A 16,065-nucleotide genomic window follows, 5' to 3' on the forward strand; every position below is an offset into this window, starting at 1 on the left:
AATATGTCATCTTAGGGCAATTGAGTGAGGACAGATGGTTCAACTTGCTCGTTTTCACTGCACAAACAATAAAATAATAAGCTACTAAAATTAATAAATACTTTCCATATAGCTGTATCACTTCACTTACAAGTCATAACGTGTTGACATTCCTTGATGGACAATAATCATGTTGGTGATGACTCCCGGATGGACCACCATGATCCAACACACCAAAACTACGCATATTCCAACTGGGCGTGGATTCATAACTTGTAAAAGTCATATTTGGCCGGTACCCCCTGTGGAATATACGGGTGTTAATACAAATTCAATACAACAAAAATATACATCGTAACACTAAGAAAAATTGAAGTTTACCACTCGTCTTGTAGATTATGTAAAGCAGGAGAGAAATTATTTCCTCGCTCCTCATTTGCCCGTGGTGATAAGTTAAATCAGGGCAAACTCTTTCATCCGGAACCTGTCCGGCAAAAACTGCTCCAGAATAACCACCCGATGACTGAGGGTTATCCCTACTATGCGCAACCTCATTATTGCGAATGTCTTCGACCTTGACGTATATTTCCAATATTTTTATCATAAGAAATTCCCGGTATTCATCCGGAGTCCTCAAAAAATCCCTCAAAGTTTCATCATCGTCGATGTTAAACTCAGCGTAACAAGCAACGCCTTGCGGAGTGACGGAATATGGATATCTTCCGGTTACATTAAGGTTCACCGAACGTTTCCTCACACTCATTTTATTACATAACAACGATACCAATCTATCGTACTCCATTGTAAGTGAAAACTTAACATGATACTGTGGAGATAAACTATAGCGCACAGAGTTATTCGCCACCACAACCTCACCCCCCAATATAATGAAACCCTTACTTTTCGCTCTTCAGACATTATGAAAAAATGCTTGAGAATTTAACAAGAAGAAAAATTTGAACGAGAGTTAGGAATATTTTTGAATGGATTTTTGTAAAATCCTAACTCCTTTAAATAAGGCAATGCCTAGCTCGGTGGGCTGAATGTTTTAGGTATAGCGCTCTTTTAAAGAGCGCTATACCCATTTGAATTATTGTTATGTCAGTTAAACGCAGGAGACTTATTGGTGGGCCCACAAAATAGGTATAGTGCGGTTATATACCGCGCTATGTATATAGCGCGGTTTAAAAGAGCGTTCTCTATATATATATAGCGCTCTTTTAAAGAGCGCTATGCTTTAACGGAGTTTTGGCCGTTAAAGTATAGCGCTCTTTAAAAGAGCACTATGTATAAAAATATTACTCTTTTTTTTAAACATACATTTTCGTCACACTTGTCCAAACCACAAATGGGTTCTGGATCCCGCCTTACGCCCACGCATTTTAAAACACTGTTTTTAGCTAACCTTGTCTTGGTCTCTGCACTCTCATTTATAGTACTGCTGACTAGTGATTATAACTGACACTTGTTTGCAGCCGTCCTATGTCACTCATTTTTTCAGATTTTTTTTTACTAGAAATATTTCATAGTACTACTGTACTCTTGAGGGAAATGTTAAAAGAAAAAGAATATAAACTTGTTTCTCTTGACAATTGTTTGAAGAAGAATAGTTGGTGAAGTTTGTCGCTTAAGTTATCCTTAAAGAAGAACATTTGGAGTTTTACTTCATTTGTAGGTTACTTTCTTCTTTCTGTTGTCCTTAGTAAAACAGGTATTTCTGCAAGACTAAGCTTTCAAGTTTCATAGTTCTGATTGTCTGCATTATTACTTCATGCATTTCTTTTTCTAATTATACTACTAAATGCAAAATAATTGCAACAGTTCATTACTAGTTTGCTTTTTTTGTTTTTTTTTGTTTTTTTGAGATGATAATCTCGTTATATAAAGGATAAGGATGTTGATACAATGCACTATGTGTTCTGTATTTCTTAAGATTTCATCTTTTCTTGGATTGAATTTGGGGGGAAGGAGGGGGGGGGGGGGGGGGGGGGGCTCTTTTTGCTTTTAATTTTTTATCAAATTTCAAATGGAAATCTATATAATTATGAAACTATCTTCTTAAGTTGATTAAATATGTTACCCTTTTCATTAATTTTTATTCTAAATTCTATGGTTGCAGAATTTGAGCTAAGTAGTGAGAACTTCCTAAGTGTTGCAGCTATACATGGAAAAAGACTTTGGACTTAAAATCCTTCTAGTCTTGCATTTTTTATTACACTCAATATGCTTATCAGAGCAACTGCTATCTTCCCAAGTACAGACTCTATTTAGGATTCAAAATCTTCTGAATTATCCACCTGCTTTGAGTAGTTGGAACAATGACACAAATTTCTGTAACACTGAGCCAAGTTCAACTGTTACTGTTATCTGCTATGAGGAAAGCATAACTCAGCTTCATATAATAGTGGGTAAAGGGGCTTCTGCATTACCAGAGAACTTCTCGATCGATTCGTTTGTCACTACACTTGTTAAGATACCTAGCTTGAAAGTTATAAGATTAGTTTCTCTTGGTTTATGGGGGCCATTGCCTAGTAAATTTTCAAGACTTTCATTATTGGAAATATTAGACCTAAGTTCAAATTACTTTCAGGGTGACATACCCCGAGAAATTTCATCGTTAACGAGCCTCCAAACTTTAGTATTAGATGGTAATAAGTTCACTGGAAGACTTCCAAATGGCATTGGTTCACTAATAGTTTTGGCAGTTTTGAGTGTGAGGAACAATTCTTTAGATGGACATTTACCTGATACACTGGGAAATTTGCATAATCTTCGCGTTCTTGCACTTTCGAGGAATAATTTTACTGGTGATGTTCCTGATCTTAGCAGTCTAGAAAACCTTCAAATTCTAGATTTGGCAGATAATTCTTTTGGACCTAAATTTCCTCGCGTTAGCAGCAAAATTCAAAGCATTGTGTTGAGGAACAATAAGTTCACTGCAGGCATTCCAGAGAAAGTTCAATCCTACAATCATCTTGAACATATGGATATTTCTTCAAACAGATTTAAGGGGCCGTTTCCTCCGTCTTTGTTATCTTTGCCATCGATCACTTATCTTAACGTTGCAGGAAATAAGTTTACGGGAATGGTTTTTGAGGATAATCAATGCAATGCCGGATTAGATTTTGTGGATTTATCTACTAATCTGTTGAGTGGAAGATTACCTAGTTGTCTTATGACCGGTTCTAAGCACAGGATTGTGCATTTCTCTAATAACTGTTTAGCAACTGGAGACAGTAGTCAACATCCATTTTCTTTCTGTCGGAATGAAGCGTTGGCTGTTGGTATCTTACCTCATCATCAGAAGCAAAAACCATCTCCAAAAGTGGTTCTTGCTTTTATCGTTTGTGGTAGTATCACGGGTGGAGTCGTGCTAGTTTGCGCGACTATTTTGATTGTCAGGAACTTTCTTGCGAAGGAAGCTGCACGAAAAACCCCAACAAGATTAATAGTAGAAAATGCATCATCTTCATATACCTTGAAGTTATTCACTGATGCAAGTAAGATTCCTCGCTTCTTTCTGTATTCTCTATCACTTAACTCGGCCACTCAATACGTTGATTGAAAAGGTAACATAGTTAATTCTCTAGCTGAAAGGTGTTAGAAGTAAAGTTAATTTCATTAGCGTCCAAGTTCCTGTCTTAGCATTGAAGCATAGTACAATAGGAAAGGGAAAAAGCCTAAATATACAATGTTTAGGAATAGGAAAGGGAAAAAGCCTAAATATACAATATTTCGTTTGATTCCTAACTGCAACTAATTTGCCACGTTGTTTTTGTTTTCTATGTACAAGGATATGTTACTCAAGCAATGAAGCTGGGATCACTTAGCCTCCCGTCTTATCGGACCTTTTCGTTGGAAGAGCTTAAGGTAGCAACAAACAACTTTGATGCAACAACTTTTATAGGCAACAATTCTGACAGCCAGGTATTGCATTTCAAATTACCGCGTACCTTACTTTTTCTTTCCTACCGTACTATGTCATGGTACTATCATCCTTGATCGTTTTGGCACCAAAAAATGAGCTATAGAATGATACATGTTCAGCTGCTTTAGAAATGATACGGCCATCTCTCTCGGTTGCACAATCCCATTACATCGTTCTATTCGTGCTTGAAAAACAACCCCATCGGTCCGCTCCTTTAAATGGATACTCTTACCCGTCCTCCGAGGGTTAACATCACATAGATCAGATCGTGAACTCTTAATCTAATATGTTACACTATACCTTATCCTGTTTAGGTAGTTATAGAAGAATTCCTCTCTCATTCTACTAGCCAATCATTATCTTAGATGAGTGTGTGTCAACAAAGTATGACACGATATAAGCTCTTCGTAGGGATATTCATATTCGAGCGAATGTAAGAGCTGTAAAAATAATCTACCTATATGACCAATCTACTGAAAGTTTGATAGACAAAGGCTCATAAATTTGCTTTTTTTTTTTTTTTTTGGGGTTCAGATGTACAGAGGTCAGCTGAAAGATGGTTCATACATTGCAATTAGATGCCTGAAAATGAAACAATTCAACAATAGTCAAAATGTTATGCATCATATCGAATTGATGTCAAAACTTAGACATCATCATCTGGTCAGCACTCTTGGACACTGCTTCGAGTGCTACTTGGATGATTCAAGTGTTAGCAGGATATTTCTCGTCTTCGAATATGTACCAAATGGGACTCTAAGGAGATGGATCTCTGGTAATTATTTAACAAGTATTTGTACTTATATGCTAAATAATGTGCTTAGCAGATCAATATAAGGAATTTGATATTCTCAGTTTCTCAGTATCCTATTTCTGTTCGGCAGATAAACATGCTAAACGAAGACTAACTTGGACACAACGTATAGCAACCGCTATAGGAGTAGCAAGGGGAATACAGTTTCTGCAGTTTGGAATAGTGCCTGGAATATTTTCAAATAACATAAAGATAACAGATATTGTGTTGGATCAGAACCTTGTTGCAAAAATATGCAGCTATAATTTGCCTATTCTGGCTGAGAATGTAAAGGTGAGATAATAGACTTTACAAAGTTGTATATGTCATTTCTTACATACAAAAAAAGTTTATCCTGCAAAATTGGCTGATTCCGCTATCTGTGCAAATTCGTAGGAAAAGTTTCAAAATTTATCGAGTGGTTCTAAAGAGCTGAAGAGTGTAAGGTATGCATAACTGTTCCATAGTAAGTCATGATTAAGGAATATGTTAGCTCTTTATTTTCCTAATCTCACTTAGGAGCAAAGAAAGTTGTACATACACATTGCTCAATTACCTCTACTGATCACAGGGCTAATTATGAAGAAAAGTTGGATGTATTTGACTTTGGAGTAATATTATTGGAAATAATTAGCGGGAGGCAGATAAATACCAAGAATGAAGCGCAAGTTATACAAAATCAGGTATGACAAACACATCCTTTTCACTCTTCTTAATTCCAAACCTTCATCTTGAGCTAAAGAACCAAACTAGGAAAAGATTGTCTCTTGATATGAAATGAGGATGACAGCGCGAGGGGAGACTCTCTTTCCAACTCCGTATGAGCTAGAAGAAGTGCTTCTATATATAAGCACATAAATCCCCCTTTCCACCACCTATGAGGGATAAAATTCTCATCCAAAAAGAACTTTGCTCAAATTTTCAATTTCTCTCCATTCTTTTTTCCCTCCATTTCCCACTCACACCGCCTCATCTTTTAAAGCCCAACAATTGATTTAGGTTTTTTTACACGCTTGATCCTTTTTTAACTATTATTTTAAAAAATAGCATCATTTATTGTTTATTCCATAAAGAGCACTTTTTTTTTCATTATTAGCATATTATAAAAATTAAGCTCAACATTTAATAAGTTAACTGACTCACTAATCATAGGAAGTACTTCTCTTGTCCATCTCCATTCTCCCTTTCCAACATTCATCTTCACTCCATTTTTGAAAATCTGATGCATATGTGAATGCCACCTAAATTCAAGATGTATTGATTTATACGTCTTTTATACTTTGTATATCAAGTATCACTTTAATTCAAAATGTATTTATATGTATATAATTGTTGTATATTTATTTGTGAAGTGCCATCTTATTTTAAGATGTATTTTTAATGTATATTTCAAATATATTTTATATGTCAAGTGCCATTTAAATTCAAGATGTATTTTTTATGTATATTTTTTTGTATATTTATATGCCATCTTAATTAAATTTAAGATATATTTTTTTATGTATATTTCACATGTCTAAGTGTCATCTTAATTGAAGATATATTTTTTATATATATTTTTTGTATATTTTAAATGTGTTAATTCAATGTATATTTTTTTATATATACGGTTTGTATATATTAACATATATTATTATCGAAGTAAGATCTTTATGTTAAGAAAGGAAGAAAGAAGGAAGAGAAAAACTTAAGAAAGATAATTAAAAAGAAAACGAATGGAACAAATTTAAAAAATATATTGGCTTCGGCAAAAAACAAATTTAAGAATATGAAGAAAAAGAAGGAAAGCTAATAGATAAAGAGAGAAAAAAAAGGGCATGGTTTTTGTACAAAGAATTATTGACTTTCCGTTCAAATTGCTTATGTTTAGGGATTAATAATTAATACTCCTATTTTAATGGAACTGTGTACTACAAATATAAATATTTTCCTGCCACAACTGTAATATTAGGTTTCATGCTAAGAATTTGTTATATTTCTTTTAAACTTTGACAGTTATGTAAAGTTCCCAACAATTTAAGGGTCTTTAAAGCCCAACAAAATATTTTCTGATAACCAAACACCAGAAAATGACTTTATCATCGAAAATATTTTCTCAAAAATAATTTCTAGCGTACCAAACACACCTAATTCTTGGACTGAATACTAAAAAGTATATGGCCCTTATAATAGGACTCTTAACATGGCTCATTCACTCTTTTTTACTCTGCTTATCATATTTGCAGTTGCAAGAGAGCATAATGGCTAATGAAGTTGCAAGAAAGACTGTGGTTGATCCAACAATTAGAAATTCATGCTCGGACGAATCGTTGAAGACAATGATTGAGATATGCAGTAGGTGTTTATTACAAGATGCAGAAGACAGGCCCTCAGTAGAGGATGTAATATGGAATTTGCAGTTTGCTGCTCAAGTTCAAGATGCATTGAAAAGGGATTCTTCTAGTAGTGATGCTTCTCCAATTTCACACCTCTACAACCTTCAAACCAACTTGTCATGCAATAGCAAAACCGCGTGGATTTAGTTTAAATATGTATTTTTTTTGTAACAATTTCCAACTACATATATACAACTCAGAGTACCAGAAAGTAGTGAGTTTACCTGCTGCTAAAAGCATACATCCATCCGGCTGTTTCCAATAGACGCTCGCTCCTTCCCTCCAAGAACTCCCCACCTCTTGGTTGGGAGTGGAAGGTGCTTACCACTAGAGCAATTCACTCTTGTCAAACATTTACACTGTCAAATTGTGGAAATATTTCACGATGTCAGTACATAAAACTTAAACTCTTCTAAATTCTAATGTCTGAATTCATAGCCAAGTCATAACACTTGATCTTTCTAAACACGAGTCCTGACTTTTAAGGTTCATGTCGAACTAGTTACGCTTCCTGTTTTAGTTGGGGAGTAAGTGACAAAACAAGAAACATGAAAAAGATCTCTTTGCTTGTTTTTAGTTGCTTGCTTTAAACATTTCTTTTGTTTTTTTGGTGCTGTTTCAACAAATACATTTTGTTTAGCAACTAAGGGTAATACCAGTTTCTATGATTAATGACAGAATACCATATAAACTACGTAAATATTATAAAAAATTAACTTATACAACAAATTTTCTGCTACAGAATTTTTGCAGTTGTGTTTCCTAAAATCTTCACCCTACCAAACAGATGCCATAACAACTTCCATGTATGTATATACCAACTCAACCAACAAAAATACAGAGTGAGTAGACAACTATTTACTCACCTCAATAACACCAAGATATTACAACATAATTATATAGTTCAGACCCCTAGATTAGACGTGGAAGATAAATACCAAAACCAAATGAACAAAGGTGGAATAATTTATGGAAAATGGCAGCGTTGAAAAATGATCTTCTGGACACTAGAAATGCAATATCTATTCGTTTGTAGGAGTTGTTTCCATCTTCTGAACTTGAGGAGCTGTCACTGCCACTAAGCTAAGATCAGAGGAGCTTGAATCGCCAGACCTTTCACGGATCTCTCTGTATTCCTGGCATATGGCACACAAGTGGCAGAAAAAGTGTGTCGCGAAGTCTCCACACGGGGCTTCCTGCATATAAATCAGGACATAAAAACATTAAGTGCGAGGAATTCCAATCTAAGCAGTTCGCATCTGTCTGTTATATGGTACAAGTGGTCCTTTTTCAGTCTTGGAACCAAATTATACTAGCGCAGAGCAGAGGAAGGGGCCAGGGCACGGGAGCCAAGGGAAGAGAGGAAGGTGAGGAATTCACGGTAAAGAAAGAAAAATGCAACGGTGGTTAAATGTATAGACTGCAGTGTACTCAATTGATAAATCAATACTAATATTCCAACTTGGACACATTTTCAATTTAAACCAAACAGAATAGGGAACTACAGGTCAGTTCTTTATCTACAGGGAGTCCTAATTTCAAGTTCTTGATAGTTTTATCTAGCGGAAGGTACTTGTTCAAATAATGTGTAATCTTCTCTTCCATGGAGTCGATTATGAATTACAAATAGTAACTTTTTAATCTTTTGTAGCTTCTATGGATAACATCTGATCCTAAAGAACGTAAGTGGAATTCTAAGACAATTCAAATTTTTTTTCTTCCTAATGGAACGGTTACTTAAACTCTCCCATCATAAAAGTCTCTTTATACAGCCATCAATATTGAGATAATTTAACACCATAACGGGAGTCCGAATCCTTTTTGGGGAGCACAACTGTTTCTTTCTTTTTGTTTTGTGTAGAAGGGGAGCTTTGGTGTAACTGGTAAAGTTGCTGCCATATGACCAGGAGGTCACGGGTTCAAGCTGTGGAAATAGCCTCTTGCACAAATGCAGGGTAATGCAAGGTAGTGCACCGGGCTGCCCTTTTTTTTTTTTTTTTTTTTTTGTGTAGTATCATTTTATTATTACAAGTGCATTCTTATGTCCTCTTTGCAACATTAAGAGACATGCATCAAGGTAAAGAAACATCCTCAAAAGGTGTATACTTCAAATCATGCAAAACAGACTAGCCACCCATGCATATGTCAAGGGGTAATTTGCTTTGCAAAATATGTATATAACACTGAAAATGTGAGAGGTTATCTTGAAGGTAAATTTTCAAGCAATCTAACTTCACTCATATCTTCCATATATGTCTTTCCCGTTGAATCAATAGAGCTAGTGATAATATGCTAAATCAGATCTTATCCATGTGGACAAAAATAGCAAAACCACAGAGATGGCTACCTGAAGATTGTACTTTGATCTCAATGTCCTTCGATAGCCACAGGCATAACATGCAACAAAGCATCCAGGCAAACCCAAAAGAATGCCTTCAGTTAAGAAGCAGCAAATTGTGTTGAAAAGCGCCCACAAAATAAAGTGAGTCGTACATGATCCCACCAAGGTTCCCGACCCCAAGAACTCCGCGTTTTTCCCAAATAGAAAGCAAGGGCAAAGAAGTCCAATAAAACCTGCACTCAAAATTTTGCATTTAGCAAATAACTCAAGGTTGTCCACCAACAAATACTATAATTCATCAGGCACCAGAGAACTCAGAAACAGTTGTTGATATTTTAAATCCGAAAACAAACATAATTAGCCCTCCAAAGATAGAGAACTTCCCCAATCACACATCCATTATCACTTGTTTTGTTGATCTTATTATATGTTGAAAAAGTTGATCTAGGCCCATCAGCACTGCTGAAACCAGTTTCTGGAAATTCTGGCAATTGTATTATTACTTCACGACAATGACAAACAGTGAGACCACAAGGGAGAGAGGAATAGAAAAACATCTGGAAATAGAACGGGAGCAGTGTTGGGAACAGAAATGCATGAGTGTTTCCCAGAGGCCAGAACTGTATGGAGCATATCAATCAGCATTTTTCCTATTTTTAAGTTTTTGATAAGGAATATATCAATCAACTACGCCTTAATGTATAGGACTAAGACAGCTAAAGGTTGTACTAATTCATGTTTTACACCAACACACAAGCATGCATGCACATACATCCAGCATAAGACTAATGTTGAGTGCAGGCCGCTGGCAGAGTTCAAATGTGCATCTTCAGGCCCATGGTACGCACCTAGAGCGAAACGACTATGCCTATGCCACAACTGTATCTTTCGTACCCTTCCAGTGCTAGCAAGATAAAATCTAAGTCCAAGAACTTCGTCTGTGTGAGCTTGCTCAAATAGTAGGTCCCAAACCAGAATAAAAGATGAGGGCTGCAGTAGGTTAACGACTAGCAAAAGCTAGTCAATTATGATGAATAGTACTGAATACATTGGGACATGCTCACCCAGGCATGCCTCCCAATAATTGAATATTGAAATTAAACGGCTATAAATGGAGTGAAATGGATAGTGAGTATTCACATTGCCAAACCCCGCTAGCTTGGAATTGAGGCGTAATAGCTGTTGTATTTAAGTCCAAGCCTCCAAGGAGTAAACGAAGTTAAGGCTACCTCAATATTGAAAAGTACTTCATCCGCCCCAATTTATGTGAAAGTGTTTGACTAGGCACGGAGTTTAAGAAAGAAATAAAACTTTTGAAACTTGTGGTCTAAAATGAGTCATAGATATTTGTGTGGCTATTAGTCATCTTACTAAGTAAAGTGGGCAAAGGTGTCCTAGGCATATAAAGGTACTCAGAGTTTTATGATAATCGCCACCTAATAAGACAAGAGAATAATTAATCATGACTCTTATTTTACTACCCAAAGATGCACCTTTCATTCACTTTTTTCTCTTGTCATAAAGCAAGATCACAGGGCAGAGAGTAGCGTACAGCTCTGTGGATCATCAAAACAAGCACAGATTCCAGAACTCCACTGAGCCGAGTCTTCATTTTTGCTCTGTTGATTTTTTTCTGCAGCAGAAACATGGTGTGCTTCTGCATCTGACTGATCCAAAGGAATATAAGGTGGAGGTGAATAATTCTTCTGCCCTCCCATTATTCGTCAGGTGTAAACAGCAACTGCAGCGCGAATGCAGGAGAAAACAAAAAAATTGTAATAATTAAGAACAAGCGAGTTACACATAAACATCCAATCAGTTCTCTGATTACATCAAGCCATCAAGAAGAGTTACTTTCTAATGAATCTATAAATAAGATGTCACTTTAAAGAAAAGATAAAACAAACACAGACACCAGATATTGACAGGCAAGATAAAAAGAATAGATGCCTAAAGTTTCGTAATCAATTCCTGAGCTGGCAAACCGAAAAGTAAAAACCAACAAAATCTAGAACAATGTAGACTGATCACATCCTTGGCTGGCTCCACTTAGGGTTAAGTATTAGCAGGTTTCAATTCCCAAAAAGAAAGTATAGTCCTTATAAGTTTGTTCCCAAAAAAATGACACGCTTCTATGTTTGAAAACAATTTAACTTCAAACTTCGCATTTTATCCTTAAGGAGAAGTTTTTATAGCTTATGCATTTGTAATACCAAAAGTCTTTCTTTTCTTTCTTAAATTTAGTACCGAGTCAAGCAAGCCGCATAAATTGGAACATAAGGAGTATTAGTCCTTTAGATAATATTTGTTGCTGAAGAAAATCATAAGTTATCCAACATACCAGGCATTAAATCAAAGACCAATTTGTATAAAATGGTTTAAATCAACATGGTATTTCAAATCAAATGATTTCCAGTTATCAGAAGTTGAAATATGTTGCATGACTAGTTAGAAGGATTTGGTAAATGATTTGAAATTCATGACGTATACATTTTATTTCGAGGCCTTAATTATTTTGTTCCATTTTCTTCACACACACACACACACACAAAAAAAATAGTACTCTCTCCAAAAACACATTATTACACTATCACAAATTAATTTATCGGAATTGAGGCTTTATCCATGCAGTGGAGACATAAAAGCATAAAATTCAAAGATCAATTCTTCATTTTCATTTTACGATTATGAATCAATTTGAAAGGGGAAAATCTAGAGAGAGAGAGAGAGAGAGAGAGAGAGAGAGAGAGGAATTTACAGGTGGATGTTGCCGGAGAAAGAGAGTCGCCGAGGAGTTCGCCGGGGAAAGAGATGGAAGAGACAAAGCTTCACAGACGGAAAGTTTTAACGTGCAATTGACAGAATTCACCAAAAATAAATCAACCGACTAGTTTCCAAATGACGACAGAGATCGCCTTTGATGGCGTTTGTTTCAAAAAAAGAAGGTACAGTAATTTATTTATTTTTTTCGTTTCTAGAAAAAGTGAAAACTTACTTCGGAAAAAGTGAAAGTGTTTTCGTTGAAAGAAGCAATTCGTCTTTTTTTAGTTTTCAAGAACTCAAAATATTTAGGGTACGTTTGACGGAAAACATTTCCATTTTTCACGCACAAAATAATTTGAAAAATATTTTTCTAAATATCATATTTTTTTAAAATCGGAGAAAAATAACTTTCTTAGAAAAAATTAAAAAAATATTTTTCAAAAACTCTACCTAGCTTCACATCTAATCCCAATTCTTCCAACTTCAATTTTCTGTTTTTTTCCGTTTTTTCCGCATCACTCACCACCCCAACCCCGTCAACACCTCCCCCGCAATTTTTCTTTTACTTTTTTTTTTTGTATTTTCAATTTATGTTTTCTGTTTTCTATTTTTTCGTTTTTCTGCACCACCCTCACCTCTCACCTCCAGTAATATTTTTTTATTTTTTATATTCTCACTTCTTGTTTTTTCATTTTTCAGTTTACAAGTTCGAATTTTTACAAGTTCCAAAGTTATGAGTTTGGACGTTTATGTATTTGAAAGTTTGCGAGTTTAGAAATTATAGAGTTTACGAGTTCGAAAGTTTAGCGGTCGAGAAGTTTATGAAATTTGTGAGTTCGGAAGGTTGTTGGTTCGAAAGTTTATGGCTTCATGTTTATTGTATCTAAATTATTTACAAATACTCTTGAGAAGTTATTTTTCTTAATTTGCGTACCAAACATCAAAAATGAGTAAGATTACAACTTGTTTTCCAAGAAAATATTTTCCACGAAAAACATTTTCCGTTATACCAAACACACCCTAAATATACAGTAACATATTTAATTCGTACGTACTCAAGTACGAATACTCGATAAATAGTAATTTAATTACAAGTGCATAGGTAAGATTAGTATTAGTGAAAATACAACTACAGTTGAAAAATAAAATGAAAAAAATAAAATATCTTCAGGTTGAAGCGCGAATATCTCGCTCTCTTTAAGGAGATTCAAGCTTATTGCAGCAAAGTCTTCACTGGTCTAGCAGTAATCATCTTGACTTGTCTCCCCCGGGATACAACAGTCTAATCATGTCGTATGACTTAGCGGCAAAACATGGAAGAGTAGTTACAAAAGAGTTATGACCATTTTCTACATTATGGAGTTGTGGGAAGTTATGGTCATTTTCAAGTTTATGAGGTAATTAAGAAGAGCTCATGGCATATTTTATTTTAATATTAAAATGCTAATATTCTAACAATTAGTTAATACATATTCTTATTAATTCATCTTGTTATTTTGGTTTGATAAATATATTAGATTCAAATAGATCTTTATTAATACCAACATTTCTATTGTTTGATATAAATAGAATCAAGTAGAATTATTTTTTTTGTTACCATTCATGGTATTTCCGAACTTTAAATGATGAGACCAAATATTCAAGAAAGAGTGCACATATGTTTTTAATTATTACACATTATATTATGATCCATACGAAGGACTAGGAGAAAAAAGGCACGGACGAGAAGCTGTATAGGTTAGTCAAGGTGAGAGAAAGGAAGGTCCATGATCTAGATCGAGTGCACATCAAAGACGAGGAGGGTAGAGTTTTGATGGAGGAGGCGCAGATTAAGCGAAGGTGACGAACATACTTCCATAAGCTCTTGAATAAAGAGGGGGATATGAACATTGTGTTGGGTGATTTAGAATACTCCGAGAGTCGTCATGACTTTAGACACTATAAGCGCAAAAGAGTTGAGGAGGTCAAGGTGGCTATGTGTAGGATGAGCAGGGGTAGAGCGACCGGTCCAGACAAAATCCCTGTAGAATTCTAGAAAAACATGGGTGGGACAGGCTTGGAGTTGCTCATAGGTTTGTTTAACGTCATTTTTAAGATGAAGAAAATGCCCGAGGAATGGAGGTGGAGTACGATGATTTTGTTGTACAAGAACAAGGAGAATATCCAAAATTATAACAATTATAGCGATATCTAGTTGTTAATCCATACAATGAAAGTTTGGAAGAGGGTGGTAGAAGAGAGGGTGAGGAGGTGTGTTTCTATTTTCGAGAACCAGTTTGGTTTAATGCTGGGTCGGTCGACAATGGAGGCCATTCACCTTGTGAGGAGATTGGTAGAGCGGTATAGAAAAATAAAGAAGGGCTTGCATATGGTATTCATTGACCTAGAGAAAGATTACGACAAAGTCCCGAGAGAGGTTCTTTGGAGATGTTTGGAGACTAAAGGTGTGTTTGTAGCTTATATTAGGGTGATTAAGGACATGTATGATGGAGCTAAGGCTCAGGTAAGGACTGCGGGGAAGACTCAAAATACTTCTCGGTTGTGATGGGTTGCACTAGAGAATCATCCCTTAGTTCATTTTTATTTTTCTTGGCGATGGACGCGTTGACGCAACACATTCAAGAAGAGGTGTCATGGTGTATGCTATTTGCAGATAATATAGTTCTGATTGACGAGACGCGAGGTGGTGTTAATGAGAGGTTGGAGGTTTAAAGACAGACCCTTGAGTCTAAAGGTTTCAAGTTGAGCAGGACCAAGACAGAGTATTTAGAATACAAGTTCAGCGATGTTATCTAGGAAGCGGACATGGATGTGAGGTTTGATGCACAAGTCATCACCAAAAGAGGAAGTTTCAAGTACCTTGGGTCTATTATATAAGGAAATAGGGAGATTGATGAGGATGTCGTCACACATTGTATCAGAGCAGGGTAAATAAAATGGAAGCTCGCTGCTGGTGTCTTGTGTGATAAGAATATGACACTAAGATTTAAAGGTAAGTTATACATAGTGGTGGTTAGACCTACTATATTGTATGGGACAGAGTGTTGGCTAGTCAAAAACTTTCATGTACTGTGGTTGAAAGTATTTGAAATAAGAATGTTGAGATGGATGTACGGACATACCAGGTTAGATAAGATTAAGAATGAAGTTATTCAGGATAAGGTGGGAATGACTCCCGTGGAGGATAAGATGCGAGAGGCGAGGTTGAGATGGTCAGACATGTAAAAAGGAAAAGTACAAATGTTCCGGTTAGGAGGTGTGAGAGGTTGGCTTTGGTGGGTATGAGGAGTGGTAGATGTAGGCCTAAGAAGTATGGAGAAAGAGGTGACTAAGCAGGACATGGCGCAGCTGAAGCTTACCAAGTACATAGCCCTTGTTAGTACGGTGTAAAGGTCGATGATTAGGATAGAAGGTTAGTAGGTAGTCGAGCGTGTCCCTTTGTCTTTCTCTAGCCGGTAGCATTAATGTTAGTATGGTATCTTTTTATCTTTAGATTGCTAGTACTACCTATTGTTTAATTGTTATCTTTGCTTCGCTTCTTTAATATCTTGTTGTTGTTATTACTTGTTGACACTGCTTCTTTTCTGCGTTTTTTTAGCCAAGGATCTATCGGAAACAATATCTCTACCTTTCTAGGACAAGGATAAACTTGCTTACACTTTACCCTCCTTAGATTCCACTGATGGGGATTCACTGGGTTTTGTTGTTGTTATACACATTATGTTATGATCCGTGGATTATAATTCTTGTATATACCTAGTTCATGAATCTAAGTTGGTGACTCATGCATGACCCTTGCTATGAAGTGTAGTGACTCCCCGCCACTATGAGGAGCTCTCTATGATATCTGTGGTGGAGGTGGATGAGAAACGAAACAAAATTGTTG

At 35.8% G+C, this 16,065-nt stretch overlaps 2 protein-coding genes and 1 long non-coding RNA gene across 3 annotated transcripts; 1 reads left to right on the forward strand and 2 right to left on the reverse strand.

The window, feature by feature from the left end:
- Positions 1 to 1,466: 1,466 nt before the first annotated feature.
- On the forward strand, positions 1,467 to 7,315 carry LOC107802491 (putative inactive leucine-rich repeat receptor-like protein kinase At3g03770). Its single transcript, XM_016626005.2, is given in 9 exon segments — positions 1,467 to 1,690; positions 2,099 to 3,479; positions 3,773 to 3,906; positions 4,442 to 4,682; positions 4,792 to 4,994; positions 5,097 to 5,146; positions 5,272 to 5,383; positions 6,926 to 7,165; positions 7,168 to 7,315. Coding segments are annotated over 8 exon segments (2,352 nt in total). The 5' UTR covers positions 1,467 to 1,690; positions 2,099 to 2,143; the 3' UTR covers positions 7,204 to 7,315.
- LOC142177966 (uncharacterized) lies at positions 7,005 to 7,435 on the reverse strand. The gene is made up of 2 exons (XR_012706492.1): positions 7,300 to 7,435; positions 7,005 to 7,188 (listed from the first exon to the last, which is right to left on the reverse strand). It is a non-coding gene; the product is annotated as an uncharacterized LOC142177966 (long non-coding RNA).
- A 428-nt stretch (positions 7,436 to 7,863) lies between these two features.
- On the reverse strand, positions 7,864 to 12,315 carry LOC107802492 (protein PLANT CADMIUM RESISTANCE 10). Its single transcript, XM_016626006.2, has 4 exons — positions 12,175 to 12,315; positions 10,969 to 11,157; positions 9,423 to 9,649; positions 7,864 to 8,271 (listed from the first exon to the last, which is right to left on the reverse strand). Exons 2-4 carry the CDS (start codon positions 11,132 to 11,134, stop codon positions 8,098 to 8,100), a joined length of 567 nt encoding a protein of 188 aa, XP_016481492.1. The 5' UTR covers positions 11,135 to 11,157; positions 12,175 to 12,315; the 3' UTR covers positions 7,864 to 8,097.
- Positions 12,316 to 16,065: the final 3,750 nt, after the last annotated feature.

This window comes from Nicotiana tabacum, chromosome 24 (assembly GCF_000715075.1).
Source record: "Nicotiana tabacum cultivar K326 chromosome 24, ASM71507v2, whole genome shotgun sequence".
In the NCBI taxonomy this organism is placed as follows: domain Eukaryota; kingdom Viridiplantae; phylum Streptophyta; class Magnoliopsida; order Solanales; family Solanaceae; genus Nicotiana; species Nicotiana tabacum.